The sequence below is a fragment of the Cryptotermes secundus genome, unplaced genomic scaffold, assembly GCF_002891405.2.
Source record: "Cryptotermes secundus unplaced genomic scaffold, Csec_1.0 scaffold873, whole genome shotgun sequence".
NCBI lineage: Eukaryota > Metazoa > Arthropoda > Insecta > Blattodea > Kalotermitidae > Cryptotermes > Cryptotermes secundus.
The window spans coordinates 1826563-1840640 of NW_019739229.1; the positions used below are offsets into that span (position 1 = coordinate 1826563).

Genomic DNA, 14078 nt, shown 5'->3' on the forward strand with positions numbered 1-14078 from the left:
GCCTACGGGTCTTGATATGAAAAACGACTGTACTGGCGAGGACCAACAGCAATTCACCCAACCCGACCAACCCAGCATAAGACAGCAGGTGTTTAAAATCAATTAAACTGGATGAAAACTTAAAGAACATAGGCAACAAATTTGTTTTTAAGTCATGGCTTCTGGTTTCTCTTTGAAAATAGGACATAACCGAAGTTTTGTTTCTCCATTATAAGTCCCATCGTTTGCGTTTGTTAGTGGACCGAATCCATCAGAAAGAGCACAACCCGTGAGTTCTGAGAGCCACAGCCTTAATATCCGGGGGTTATCGATTTAACACTCAAGACTGAAGTTACAAGTGGAAATTAATTTCCCCGGCCGGGAGCCAGGGGACAGAATCCCAAGACAGGAGTTGCAGTTCCCGTGACATCTCACTTGGGAGCCGAACACCACGTAACAAAGACGTGGTGGGGGACAACTGCGGTGGGGTAGAAGGTACGTGTGGGTGTTTCAGAAAGAGGGGTCTGTCACAAGTATTAACCGAATCTCAGGAGCGATGATAAATGGACGAGGAGAGCGAAAGCGGCAAACCCATGGATAGAGAAGCGCAGTAGACAGAGACTCGCGTGGGTAACTGAGGAAATAGGGCCGCACCATAGCTCAGTCGGTTAGTGGCCGGCTTCCCATTGCGGCCCGTGTTAGAACCCGGGTCAGTTCTTGTGGGATTTCTGGTGGACAAAGTGGCACTGGGCCGGTCATGGTAGCCGAGCGGTCTAAGGCATGTACTGTCTTCGCTCGCTTGGAAACTGGGATCGTGGGTTCGAATCCCACTCAGGGCATGGATGTTTAGTTTGTGTGTGTTTATGTGTTTGTGTACAGGTAGAGGCCTTTCGACGAGCTGATCACCCGCCCAAGGAGACCTACGGAATGTGTAAGATCTAGAAAATCCTAAGTGAACGGAGAAGATCATGGAGGTATGCCTAGGCCCACTGGGGTTGTAGTGCCAAGGAAAAGAAAAAGTGGCATTGGGGGAGGTTTTCTCCGAGTACCTCGGTTTCCTTTACGAATTCTCATTCCACCGACTGCTTTAAACTTATTAAATATCATCCGGGGCTGGTTCAATAGGTCAGTTAGTGGCCTACGTAACAAGTGGACGCAGTCTCACCCCACCCCATGAACCTAATAACAAAAATCTGAGGAAATAATTATTTCTACATTATTTTAAGAGACAGTTGGGAAAGAGCAGTCGGTATAATGACTGGCTACAGGCTGGGCGACCAAAAGTTCGGAGTTCGAATCCCGGCGTGGGCAAGAATTTTTACTTCTCATGTCGTCCAGACCGCCTCTGAGCGTCACATACCCTCATATCCAGTGGATACCGGAGGATTTTTCCCCGAAGCTGACCACTCACCTCCAGCTAGTGCCGAGATCAAGAAAACGTGGGTCTATACATCCACTTCCCCACACGCCTTCATGGCATAGTGCATAGTTAGGCACAGGGATAAATTTACCTTACGTTTACATTGTTTTAAGAAGCTGCCAGTGTCTATACTGCGTATATAGCGTGGAATAGCAATTTGACTGAAGAATCAGAGCTAGAAAGAATTTATTGTAGTGCTACCGTAGCTTAACAGAGGTACTATGACAGCTTTTGCGCACAAAATGCATGAGAACTTCAGTCAAGACAGCCGGTATCTTAACCGAGTTTAGAACCAAGCACTTCACGAATACGAGTGTAGAGCATTACCGTTACACCAAACCACAGAGTTGATTTTGTAGGAAACCAGATGTTTTGAATTCGGGGTGGGACTAAAGTTTTTAAAATAACTGAATTTCTGAGAAGGCTTCAGGACTTCTGAGTTCCAGCAAATCCCACATCTGTATACTGAACTTGATGAGATTCTGATATATACGCACAGTAAGTCGGGGCTTCAACTCAGGGCATGGATGTTTGTGTGCGTTTTTCTGTGTTTGTCTATAGGTAGAGGCCTTGCGACGAGCTGATCATTCGCCCAAGGAGTCCTACCGTATGTGTAAGATCTAGTAAACCGAAGTGAAACGGAGAGTTTCATGGAGGTAGGCCTAGGCCCAAATTGGGGCTGTAGCACCACAGGAAAAAAAAAAAAGTCGGGGCTTCAGATGCGCTGACGCAAGTCTACAGCCAGCGGTAACGGCACATCAAGTTGAAGCACAGACTAAAAGGCAAAAACCTTAATCCGAAGCAGAACAATCTGATTTATTAATCCTTCATTGTTGCAGTTAGATATAATACTGTCCATCTGAAACAAAATTATAGGAAAATTGGGAAATTTCTAAGCTTGGCCAACGACAGACTAACAGTCACAGATGAGAGATCAAGTGGAAGGGAAAGATCTTGTCTAATACAGTTAATAACCTGCATGAACCTGGAGGCGTTACGGAATATCACGAAAATCTCAATCAGAACCCAGATGATTAGACCGAGAATCGAACGGAGATCTCCCGTATACGATTGTAGAGTGTTTACCACTGCACCAACCCGCTGAGTACACTTGCTACTTATGCAGAAGTTAAAGGCCGCGCCATAGTTCAAGCGGTTAGTCGTTGGCTTCCCGCCGCGGCGGCTCGGGTTCGATCCCTGGTCTGGTCAAGTGGGATTTGTAGTGGACAATGTGGCGCTGGGGCAGGTTTACTCCGAGTACTTCGGTTTCCCCTGCCAATCTTCATTCCACCAATTGCTCCACAATCACCCTCACCTGTCATCCGGGGCTGGTACAATTGGCCAGAAGTGGCCGCAGTACAAGGGACTTAGTCGCACCCCACTAATAATAATAAAAAATATGCAGAAGGTGTGAAGGCAGCATAAGCTGTTATATTCCATCCACTATAGAAACGAGTATTATAAACTGTCGCGTCAACATCAGAAAGTTCCTAGATTCTATTTGCAATATTCTTCCGGTATTCATAGGATTGTGGGAGATTTTAAAGACATTTTACACAGAACTTTTCTTCCGTAAGGTTGGTTACACAACGTATAACGTACCACTGTTCGTGGAATAGGTGGACTCTGCCATTGTTTGTTATACTGCGCCCTCGTTTTGTCCTTACACTGCGAATTGTGTGCCATTCTGTTCTGCTGTGTCAGCTACAGGAACACAAAGACGTGTGGCTGGATGTACCAGGAAGGAATAGAACAACTGAACTTAGCTAGGGAGAACAAACTACCATGTCGTCTTATGTACTTGGCCGTCGCGTAGCAGTTACTGCTAAATAAATGTTCCATTTTAGGTTACCACGGCGGTGAATGTGGAAACTACTGTCTTCTGGGATCTGATCTTTACTGGAGTTTCACAAGAATATCTTGTCTCCACTTTCAGGTCTTCGGAATATGCCGACGTGGGAAAAGTGGCACTGAGATAATAATTTTATCCTGAAGATGGAGGTTTCTCAGCAACATCCGCACACTGTGTTACGCCTCAGAAGGTAACAATCTTCATATTCAGCGCCTTCAGAAACTCGTGACCCTCATTCGATATTTCTTTAGGTTCAAGGATTCTTGACAGCCAAAATATAATCTTAATCCTGAGGTCCTCACGGCGGTGAATAGGAACACCGTCATCTGGTGAAATACTAAACCGTGTAGTCTGGTAGAAATTTATCGACGTTTCAATCTTCAGGATCGAAGAGTGATTCAAGTAAGCAAGAAGGGAACACCATGCAGAGCGCTCAGTAAATTTATACCAGGCTACAAGGCGCTACACTTTAACAAATATTGTTGTCACGTGTAGGGTTACAATAGACAGGATTCGTATTGATGACTGCATTTGTTGACCACTTATACACACGACTCTTAAGTACAATCAATTACAGCGCCACCGCTGCTCTTCCAAATTCACAAATCATCACAGTACCCAATCAAATGTTTCAGCCTGCTGTGTCTACAGCAACCGTTCCCTGATAACGGCTTCTAACAGTGGAATTCTTCAGCTTCACCCGCTTCACAGACTTCCGTACCAAACTGACTATCGACTGACTAAGCTATAAACCTAACATTTATAACATCTCGTCACGGACCGCATAGAAAACAGTTCTTTTATTGTTGCGTGCGCTACCTTCCAAGAGCTCCTTTTAACAGAGTCACTGCATAACAACGGGTCTACACTCCACAGTATTCTTAACGGTGGAACTGTTCGCGTGTTTTAGTTTAAGCGTTAAAGTGTTTTCGATGAACACCTTCCCGCGATGACGTACACGCGCAACAATACGAAGTTCATTAATAAGCAACGGATCAGTAAACAAGCATTCTCAGTAATAGAGAAGGTGTTTTCTTTGCGTGGTCTGTGCCGAGGAGTGTAAAAGAACAAAGAAGGTCGTTTGAGAGTTTTCAAGAATTGGGCCGAGTTCTAGAAATGGCAGTCGAAGACGATTGAGAAGAAATGGCAAGAAAGGAATTAGACTATGCAAAGAAGATATCTTGTGTAATTTGAAGTTACAGTGAGATTGTTACAAACCCGTTGCCAGGATAGGACTAGTGAAGGCTGAGGAACCTAGTGCCTGTTTAACGATGTATAGATCACAGATAGCTCAGTATTACCTGTAGTCCCGAGTTGTGTATGAATAAGGTGTCAATGAATCCAATCATCCAATCCAAAATCCGACTTCAAGTCACGAACAAATCCTAACACTTGACAATATCATCTTGTTATTGAGCCACGATGTGTTATGAACTAATTAATAAAATTCTGAGAAATATTTAGCGTGTAGCTTACCTTTGGATACAAAAACGTAAATTGTATCAGCCTCAGTATTGGAGGCTCTGCAAGTGTAGTTGCCTGAGTCGCCGTGTGTGGCGTGGTTGATGATGAGGCGACTGTGGGTCTTGGGCCCAGGCTCCGTGCTCACTGTGACACCTCCCCGTGATGTGTCGTAGTTGATCATGTGCTCGTTGTGGTACCAGAACACGTACTGAGGGGGGGACGGGCTCTGAAACAGCGACACAACGCGAAACATTGAATCGGGGGCAGGATATCTCAAGCAGACTGCATCTTGGGCGTTGCATTGCCCTCAGATAGTGACGCAGAGCCTTGCATCAACGTTACAAAGTTACTGCACTCCATTTGCAACATATGGTGGACACAAAAATCTCTATACTGGAAGTTTCGATCAACAAGCTGGACTCTTCTTGCATGAGGTTGTGTACACAAGGTATGGCGAATCTCACTTTAGGAGCTTTTGTGCAGGCATTATGACCGCCTCTGTGGTCTAGTGGTTACAGTTCCTGGCTACAGATTCAGAAGTTCGGGTTCGATTCCCGGCGCTACCAGGTTTTCTGAGAAGTAGTGGGACTGGAACGGGGTCCACTCAGCCTCGTGAGGATAATTGAGGAGCTATTTCAAGGAAATAGCTGTTCCGGTCTAGAAAACCGAGATTAACGGCCGTGGGGATTCGTTGCGCTGACCACGCGGCATTCTCTATCTGCTAATGTTGGCACTAACTTCGCTGACAAGCGGCGGTCGCTCGGTCGGTATACTTTGCTTGCGGACTAAAGCCACGCAGTTTGATTTTGTGCCGTCTATGTACAACATCGTTCACTATTTTTTCTTCGTATTCCTTTATTGGACACTACAAGTTTCGGCCAAACAGGCCATCTTCAGGTGTTGAGGCTCTTATGGTGAAGGATTCTGCCGCTCACTGCAATGCGGTTTTCTTTCCTTCTATTGTAGTTGCCTCTGATTGTTTTGGTTATGCGGTTACCATCAGTTGTATTTTATAACTACAATAGAAGGAATAGAAACCGCATTGCAGTAAGCAGCAGAATCCTTCACCATAATAGCCTCAACACCTGAAGACGGCCAGTTTGGCCGAAACTTGTAGTGTCCAATAAAGGAATACGAAGATAGAAGAGTGAACGACGGTACAAAACCTACAAAAGTCTAATCTGCACCGTGCAACAGGATGCTGAAATGTAACAACATGGCGAAATCATAAAACTGTTTGAGACAAATTGCAACACAGAAAATATAGAAAAGCAGATAGCGAGAAGTTTCGTAATTTGTGCCTCTCAACTAAAGTTGGCATCACTGCTACTCACTTCCGGTCTGAAATGTTGCAAAGGTAAAAAGTTGAACACGAAGACGTATGGAGGTATGGCTCCAAGCGTTCTGACCAATGGCACTAGTTGAAGGTGAATGGTTAGCCTCTCGCCCCGGCAGCATTATCCCCAGGAAAATAGTTCCAGGGACCCAGTGGATAAAGGGATATATGGGACCTGCTCTCAACGCTCTGGAGAACACGCAGTTCTCTGCTTGCCTCTGTCGAATCTCTAAACCCATTCTTTTTTTACGACTAGCCCATAGATTGGTTTCCAAACCAAGTGAGCCACCACAGGTGGACTGATATACAGTGTTCAAAAGGGCCAACCTCTATCCCCTATGCTGAGTCACATGACTCGAGTGGAGCCTTCCTACCTATATATTAGAATGAATTATATAATTTAGAGCAATTATAGCTACACATCATATGTTTGAAAAAGCTTTGCAATGGCGAATATTACATATTGAAGGGTTTGGCTTGCCCCAAATTTTCAAGCACTACAAATTATCACAAACCCGAGCCTTAATATTTTATTGATTCTGTCAGAAAGAACACAATTTGTATATTAGCGGAGTGTCCAGTCAGTACTAGCAGACCGTTATCCGTAAGCTGGTGGGCGGAAAATGAAGCCTGTCAGTTGAGAGAGACTGACGTTGCAATTGGGAATCGGAAAGCACATTGTTCTGGAGCTGAACGTACAAGACAATCAGGTGAACGTTAATGCCCCTTAATCCGAATACAAATGATCATCGCGTTATATCAGGTTCTAACAGCTCCTCCGTTAATGAAGAAAGTAACCGCAAATTAAATTCGGTGAATGCAATTAGAAACTCGCAGTTCGCAGCCTACCCTCTAGAAATCTGAAGATGGGATTATGTAAACTTGTGATTTTGCGTGCGGGCTGTAGGACCTAACGTTGAAGAACACCAGTTCAGAACATCTGAGAACAAAGAAATGAGTGGAATATTTTTATCGAAGAGAGAGAGGTCGGAAAAATACAAACCAATAAAACATTCATAGCTGTTAGCATAAATTCTGTCAATAAATTTTATCGGAGCACTTTGAGAACTTTTGAAGTTATGTATCCAAACTGACGGATGGACACATACGATCGGCAACATTTTGGGCTCGTTCCGAACTTGTGCATTCTCAGAACCCAAGACGACCTCGATATCTCCATAAATCCTCAGCGTAAAAAGAAGAAATTGTCCCAACCGTTGAAAATATGAAAGTTTTGACGTAAACGTGTTTGATAATATCAAAGTAAGATTAAAGTGCGTAAGACGTAAAGCCCTTAATAAAAAACAGATCTGATTAAGAACTGGAAGTCGATAAATATTTTAAGGAATAGAAGTCTAGATTGTTACTGTTTCGTCAGACTATATTCTGAAGGGCATAGTTTTGGCATGTGACGAGAAACAATTCTGCACGTCAGTCAATTTATAAACCTCGAAATTCTGAGCAGGCTTCAAGCCAATGAGTCACATTCTTTAATTACACTGAAACTTGAATTTTTCGTCCACTCATCAATAGCTCTATAGCCTTTTGTTGTGGCCCTGGTCTCTTCTTAAGTTTCGTAATCACTTTTACACAGACGGTATGACTCCTTGGACGAGTGATAGCCCGTTGCAAGGTCGCTGCTTTTCACACAGGACAACACAAACACAGAATAAACGTACACAGATATTCATGCCTCGAGTTGGATTCGAACCCATGACCCCAGCGTTCGAGAGAGCGAAGGTAGTTCGTGCTTTAGACCACACGGCCACTGTGATCGTCACGCTGGAACTCTGTTGAACTTTATTATGAATACTTATGCAGTGAAAGTTAGGAATATAATTTGTAGGACGTGAAACCTAATTCTGAAGAACTGAAAAAAGTGAGCGAGCAGCTTCCTGCAGTTTCTTTACCACGAATTCTCAATGTCAGCAAGTATGTGGAAGGCACATGCCACCTCCTTAGCACATTCTGCATTAACTGGTTGTGAAGTTGATCTGTCGCTGTTGAGAAAACCGGTCTTGAAACTCAGGCAGTTCTTTCTTTCTTAACCGGCTCAGCTTGTAACTCAGTTGTGTTGTGTCACTTGCTTCGTCTGCCTCTTAATATTGTAAAAGGTAAAGCCATCCCTGTAACAAGGGGTGGAGGCCCATAGGATTTGTGAAACGTCGAGACTACCACATTTTCTAGAAAATCGGCTCACAGATGACAGTGAGGTTGTCAGCCTTACGCGTCGACCGCTCTTTACTCGCAGGAATATTCCTGGTACTCATTTCTGTCAGAGGCTTAGTCGACCCCCAGGGTCACATTTGCGGCTGGATGGATTATTAGATTCTGAAGGGTTCTGACAGTGGTGGATAGCACACAGAATTATTTGGTTTTTGGACTTTTTCCATCGTCCGGAATTCTAGGTAACAGAGGATACGACGTTTCGGAAATTGGATGTTTCCGACTTCAGGTGAGATCACTAGATCTAGTGATTGAGATTAGCTTTCTCTAAGGGGCCCAACTGAGTAGGTGTCTTCCTTTCTCACCTGAAGACGGAAACAGATCCAGTTTCCGAAACGTTTTGTCCTATATTACGCAGAATTTCTGACGATGGAAAAAGTCTAAAAGCCCAGTAATTCTGTGGAAGGATTAGGCCAATTCAGAAATCCAATTTCCTCATCGGGAATCGAACTCGCAACCTTCCAGCTTATAACACAGTGCCTTAACCAACTACACTACCGCATGATTCCCTCCCTTTTAAAATAGAGAAGTTTTTAACAAAATCAATGCAGACAGCAGAATGTTGATTCCCTTCCTCCCCCCCCCCCTTGGCACTACAGCCCCAGTGGGCCTAGTCCTACCTCCATGAACTTCTCCGTTCACTTCGGTTTTTCTAGATCTTACACATTCGGTAGGACTCCTTGGGCGGGTGATCAGTTCGTCGCAAGGCTTGTACCTGTACACAAACACAGAAAAACGCATACATAAACTAAACATCCATGCCCGGGGTGAGATGCGAACCCACGATCCCGGTTTCCAAGCGAGCGAAGACAATAAATGCCTTAGACCGCTCGGCTAACGTGACCGGCGTTGATTCCCTTCAGGTCACGTAATTTGAAATGTTCGTAACAGATTTATTTTGTTTACTGCAGTTACAGTGGATCCCTCTACACTTCATTAGGGACCACAATGATTAAGGCTAACACTGCGATTTCATTCAACAACGGCCCTGATGAACTGAAATGACGTTTACTAATAACCAACTACACTCAAGAAACTTCCAAACCGGTTTCATATAGACCCCCTCTTACACTTGTTCTCTTCGTTTCTGCTGTGTGAGAGTGTACAGAAAATTCCCTCCTATCGAAAAACAAAAACTCCACTAGTAGAACTGTTCCCCGCACAAATGCTAAACCCTCTTTTAAAGTCACTATCACAACAATTGGAAAGAGAATGGTTCATCTAAGCCAACAATCACAACAATGTTTCATCATTTCGAGATATCGAAGAAGCAACAATAAAAAATAAGCGACTGACAGTCGACATGATCTTACTGTTGCCGTGGGACATTATTTTTCGGGGCAATTTTTGGTTACTTCTTTCCATATGGGGCACTTAACGTCGGACTGGAACATCAGATATCCTGTATACCTGCAATTATACATGGAAATAAATTTTGGATTTAATGCAAATGAATTTAAGTGTATACTGCGCATGTATTTGGTCTCTTGTTATTTTCGAGTCAACATTGGTGGGCGGTAGGTTTGCTTACTATTTGTTTGGTCATTATATAAATATTTTGGATAGGGGAACGTTGGGACAAATGGAAATTTATGACTTTCTCTTCAAAGAGTCACGTTTTACAGGGAACAACAACTCCACCCCCGGGCGTCATGTTGGGGATGGTGCAGAAGACAAGAGATATTTGTGAATTTCTGAATGTGACTGCTATTGATGGTCACTTCTTGTAGAAAGAAGTCTGTTTCTGCGGGCACCAGCCCATTGCTGCATTTCCAGTGACATTGATTATAGTAAGATATTAAGTTCCTTTGTATTTCTTTTGAAAAATACTCGTAATCTATCAAAATAGTTCCAAAAACATTTTTAGAACCCAGTTTCAAGTTATCTAACGTTATTTTCAGCAAAACTTTACAGAAAAGTAAAGGAATGTAGATTTAAAAACTGGGTGAAGTACTTTCACGTACAGACAGAAATAAAATCGCTCTCCGTTTTCTAAAGTTTATACTATGCTTAATTAAGCCCTACACTATGGAGATATAAATTTTGAATAGAAATTCCCGAAAATTGTGCTCGCTCTAGAATTCTAATTCTAAACCCTCCCGAATTAAAAGCGCAATGAATTTCTGTCAGTAGCATCGCAGATGAAACAGAGAAATTGACTTTATATTCTAAACACAGCATTTTTAAGGAATATGGCAAGGAATTACATAATTTCGTGTGACGGAGTGACTGTAGACGTGGTTTTGGATTGATGATCAAATTTACTTGACTCTTCGATACAGCGCGTGAGTGCACTTTATACAGTTCACTATTACACACACACTAGCGTCAACAGTTACGCATTCACTGCCATTGCTTGATCGCGGCTTCCAACGGTGAATGTCCCCTTTCCTCTCAGTTCCCTAACTAACCCTGTGCCTCAGCTACCAGCTTCTCACAGCAACTGGCCCAAGCTGTTCACTCACTCACAACTGAGCTGTCCTGCTTATAACATCTCGGCACGGACTGCACAGATAACACCGCTCCTGTTGATGTTTATGGGCCGTAGCTGCGCAAGTGGCGGCTTCTTAAGAAGGGCTCAGTTCCATGGTAAAAGTAAGGCCATTCCTGTAACAAGCCGTGAAGACCCATAGGGTTCTGAGACGTCGAGGCTTGTGGCATAGTGACTCGACCAACTACGCTACAGCGTGCCCCCAGTTCAATGGTGCTACCATTCATTACGGAATTAATATTAATGATGGCGATATGGGAGGATCTATGTAGGAACATTCTCCGGTCTCCCCTCCGTGATAAATTAATCGTAGTTTCTGGCACAGCGCATAATTATTTGGTTGGCTCCACTCTGTGAAACCCGGAGGCCAGGGAATTATCGTTCTTAGACCGTGAAATATGACTCGGCGGCCAGCTCGAGGAACCACAGGGCACTGTGACAGCTGCCAGACTCGACCGCAAGTCGCTGTGCTGGCGTCTAGTCGAGTGCATCAGCTGTGTTGCTGCTTGTCTACCCAAAGCGCATATCAGGAGGCGTACGTGTTATTTAGAATGCAAATTGATACTGAGAAAAGATTATATTGACACTAAATAATTTCGTCGGTTTAGAGATCTGTAAACTGAAATTTAGCCTAAGTTTATATACGCCATATTTTTTAATACGAACTGCCTTATTCCGATATATATATCAACAAAGAAAACAGTTACGTGATAGGTACGACTGTTGCGTAACGTCGTGTTTACAATTGCCTAGCAACAGTCCTTGCACGGGCTCTCCTGTTGCGTGACGCCGTGTTTACAAAGGCGTTGCTGGGCAACGCTGCCAAGAGTTGTTTATTGCTGCGTAGCATCCGCGGTTTCCCCTGTTACGTCACGGCGGGGAAGGGGGAGGGGTGTTATTCTTCCATCTAAGCTTAGGTTTTCCAAAGGGTTTCTCCTAAATTTTTCTTCTTTTTTCTTATTCGCATATTGGGGGGTGGAGTCTAGCTGGGTACACTGGGCACGTCGGCCACTGACTGGCCTATTGTACCTGTCCCGGGTGATTATGATGTTAGAGAATTTGGGGGAATGAAGATTGGCAGGGGAAACCGAAGTACTCGGAGAAAACCTGTCCCAGCGCCACTTTGTCCATCACAAACCCCACATGACCTGACGTAGACTCGAACCCGGACAGCCGCGGTGAAAAGCCAGCGACTAACCGCTTGAGCTATGGCGCGGCAAAACTTTTCCTTACTGCAATTTTATAAGTTTTTTTACATTAACACCGCACTTTCTACATGCCCAGTCCATCTGACACGCGATTAAATACTGGACGTTTAGTGCCAGAGAGTTAAATGGTCTAATTCCTTATTAACTTGTTTGACTGGTTACAACATGATGTTCAAAAAACCACACGTCATGTAACTGAGGCTCAGAAACACAGTTGAAGTGGAATCTCATTAGAGCCAATAGAAGCGTGGCGCTTGTTAACATGGTTCAGCAGACAGTGCTCCATAATTGCCTATTGCCCTGTTTCAAAACTTGTGACAGCAATAAAGTCGGTTATGTAAATTATCAATTCCATTGTTCTCGCATCCATTTCAATCAATCATTAGAGCAACGCCAGCGCCAATTGTTAGCTGACATGCAGCATCTCAGCGTTTAACGTACGTATCGTAAACTGGGAACTGAAAGCCCTCCAGGTGCTGGAAACCCAATTGTATGGATCAAGGTGTGGAAGCAGGAATATGAGACAAAAAAGGCTAAGAGAATAAGAAGAAAGAGGATTGAAAAAGAGAAGAATAACATCTCAGAACAGCGAAAAATAACAACCGAAAGCAAAAGTTGAGTGCGCGGCTACCGACCGTAGTTGATATTCCGGAGTGCCGGGTTCATATCTGGCCTCGGGGAACTAATATCCTGACCAAGATACTTCGTGGGTTTCCTTGAACATTCCAGGCAAATACCTAGATATTCTCTACCGGCGCTACAACAATTGCCCTCTTCCGTATGTTCTGGAGGTTTCGTAAGAGTAGATTTCTCTGGGGTGGGGTTGTTAGATCAATTCCCAGCCCCTAACGTGGAGGAGCAGGGACAACACTTTGTCTGGACCGGACCCTTTGACGCGTCTGGCGTTGGTGCTTATGTTCATCTCCCCAGAAACTCAAATCTTGCAACGGCTGCGACCTTCCGATCAACTGCAAGTTCATTATTCATATATACTTTCACCTCTACATACTCTGATTTACTGAAAGCATCACTGTCTAAACAACAAACTCCGTGGCCTGTAGTCCGCCAGCGAACTATACCGACCGAGCGACCGCCGCTTCTCTGCGAAGTTAGTACCAACTTCTGCGGAGAGAGGGTGTCGCGTGGTCAGCGCAACGGATCCCCACGGCCGTTAATTTTTGTTTTCTAGACCGGAGCCGCTATTACCTTGAAATAGCTCTTCAATTATCCTCACGAGGCTGAGTGAACCCCATTCCAGACCTACTACTTCTCAGAAAATCTGGTGGTGCCGGGAATAGAACCCGGACCTCTGGATCTGTAGCCAGGAACTCTGGCCACTAGACCACAGAGGCGGTCCATCGCTGTGTAAACAAAGAATAAAATACACACAGAAACATGCCCGTTTGGATGTGGGTTCGAATTCCTCCACCGTAGCCCTGCGAGTCGCAGGAGGCGACTGAAAGGGAACCCAGTGCCTAGGGTTATAATTGGGCCACCCTGTTCCTGGGCGATATAAACATGAGGACCTGGCCTTCAGGTTTGGAGATCTCAAATCTGAGGCAGTAAAATGTGGTCATGAGTCCCGCGGGACTCGGATCCGAGAATGACTGTGCTGGCGAGGAAATGCTACAAATATGTAGGTTAACTATTAGAAGACTGTCATTCACAATGGCAAAGTTGTCTGACGCATGAACAGTCTTCGCCCGCTCGAACTCAGTGTTCGTGTGTTCGAAAACCACTCGAAGCATGGTAATTTTTCTACTTTCATTCTGTGTTTGTGTTGTTCTGTACGGATACCGCCGTTGCGACTGGCTGATCCCCCTTCAGAGGAGTCGTACCGACTGTTTAAATATTAAGAATCTGAAGTGCAACGAATCTTTTCATGGATGCCCTAAACTCCAGAGGGAACAACAGGAAAAATGAATGAATAATGAATGAATGATGAATTAGAAAACTGAGAGAATAAGTGTCCTTCACTCATCTTGAATTCTAATAAATGCAGAATCAATCAGAATGAAAATATTCAGTAGCCAACTTCGATAACTGGACTTCAATGTTACGTGACAATAAACTATTGAGGATTCTAACTTTGACAGTACAAA

At 44.2% G+C, this 14078-nt stretch overlaps 1 protein-coding gene and 1 long non-coding RNA gene across 3 annotated transcripts in view; one reads left to right on the forward strand and one right to left on the reverse strand.

Moving 5' to 3' along the window:
• The window catches only part of LOC117282901, a 442344-nt gene that overhangs the window by 378850 nt on the left and 49416 nt on the right, over positions 1 to 14078 (forward strand). Inside the window, exon 5 of one of the 2 annotated variants that reach the window (XR_004513811.1) lies at positions 3336 to 3394. The exons of the other annotated variant lie outside the window; for it this stretch is intronic. This is a non-coding gene — a long non-coding RNA (uncharacterized LOC117282901). Of the gene's footprint in view, positions 1 to 3335; positions 3395 to 14078 lie in introns of those variants that run through there. 2 annotated transcript variants of the gene reach the window in all.
• Positions 1 to 14078, reverse strand: part of LOC111871793 (hemicentin-1-like) — a 475354-nt gene that overhangs the window by 28122 nt on the left and 433154 nt on the right. The window contains exon 7 of the mRNA XM_023865137.2: positions 4728 to 4941. Within this exon, the coding sequence (XP_023720905.1) occupies positions 4728 to 4941 (214 nt within the window). The remainder of the gene's footprint in view (positions 1 to 4727; positions 4942 to 14078) is intronic.